Here is a 287-nt window from a genome sequence, read left to right as displayed (position 1 = left end):
CCCCCCGGGGCCCGCTGGCGCCCCCCAAAGACAACGGCTCCGTCCATGTCCCCGGGCCCAAGTCCGTGACACTGCAGGAGCTGCTGGATCACGTCAGCCACAAGCAGAAACGAGGCATCTACGAAGAGTACGAAGACATTCGGCGCAGGAGCCCGGCGGGCACCTTTGTCTGCTCTTTGTGAGTTGGGGGCAAGGAGAACGCTGTGGGTACAGCGTGGGGGGACTCTTCTCTTGCTCCCAAAACACTGGGACCCCTCCCCGTGCTTCTGCTGCTCCGGGGGGGGCCC

General features: G+C 65.2%; 1 protein-coding gene across 1 annotated transcript in view; it reads left to right on the top strand.

Moving 5' to 3' along the window:
• The window catches only part of PTPN9 (protein tyrosine phosphatase, non-receptor type 9), a gene marked incomplete at both ends in the record, with an annotated part of 5,175 nt that overhangs the window by 3,456 nt on the left and 1,432 nt on the right, over positions 1 to 287 (top strand). The window contains one exon of the mRNA XM_010018732.1: positions 8 to 178. Within this exon, the coding sequence (XP_010017034.1) occupies positions 8 to 178 (171 nt within the window). The remainder of the gene's footprint in view (positions 1 to 7; positions 179 to 287) is intronic.

This window comes from Nestor notabilis, unplaced genomic scaffold, assembly GCF_000696875.1.
Source record: "Nestor notabilis isolate BGI_N333 unplaced genomic scaffold, ASM69687v1 scaffold23507, whole genome shotgun sequence".
Classification (NCBI taxonomy): domain Eukaryota; kingdom Metazoa; phylum Chordata; class Aves; order Psittaciformes; family Psittacidae; genus Nestor; species Nestor notabilis.
This window is presented reverse-complemented; position numbering and strand designations above follow the sequence as displayed.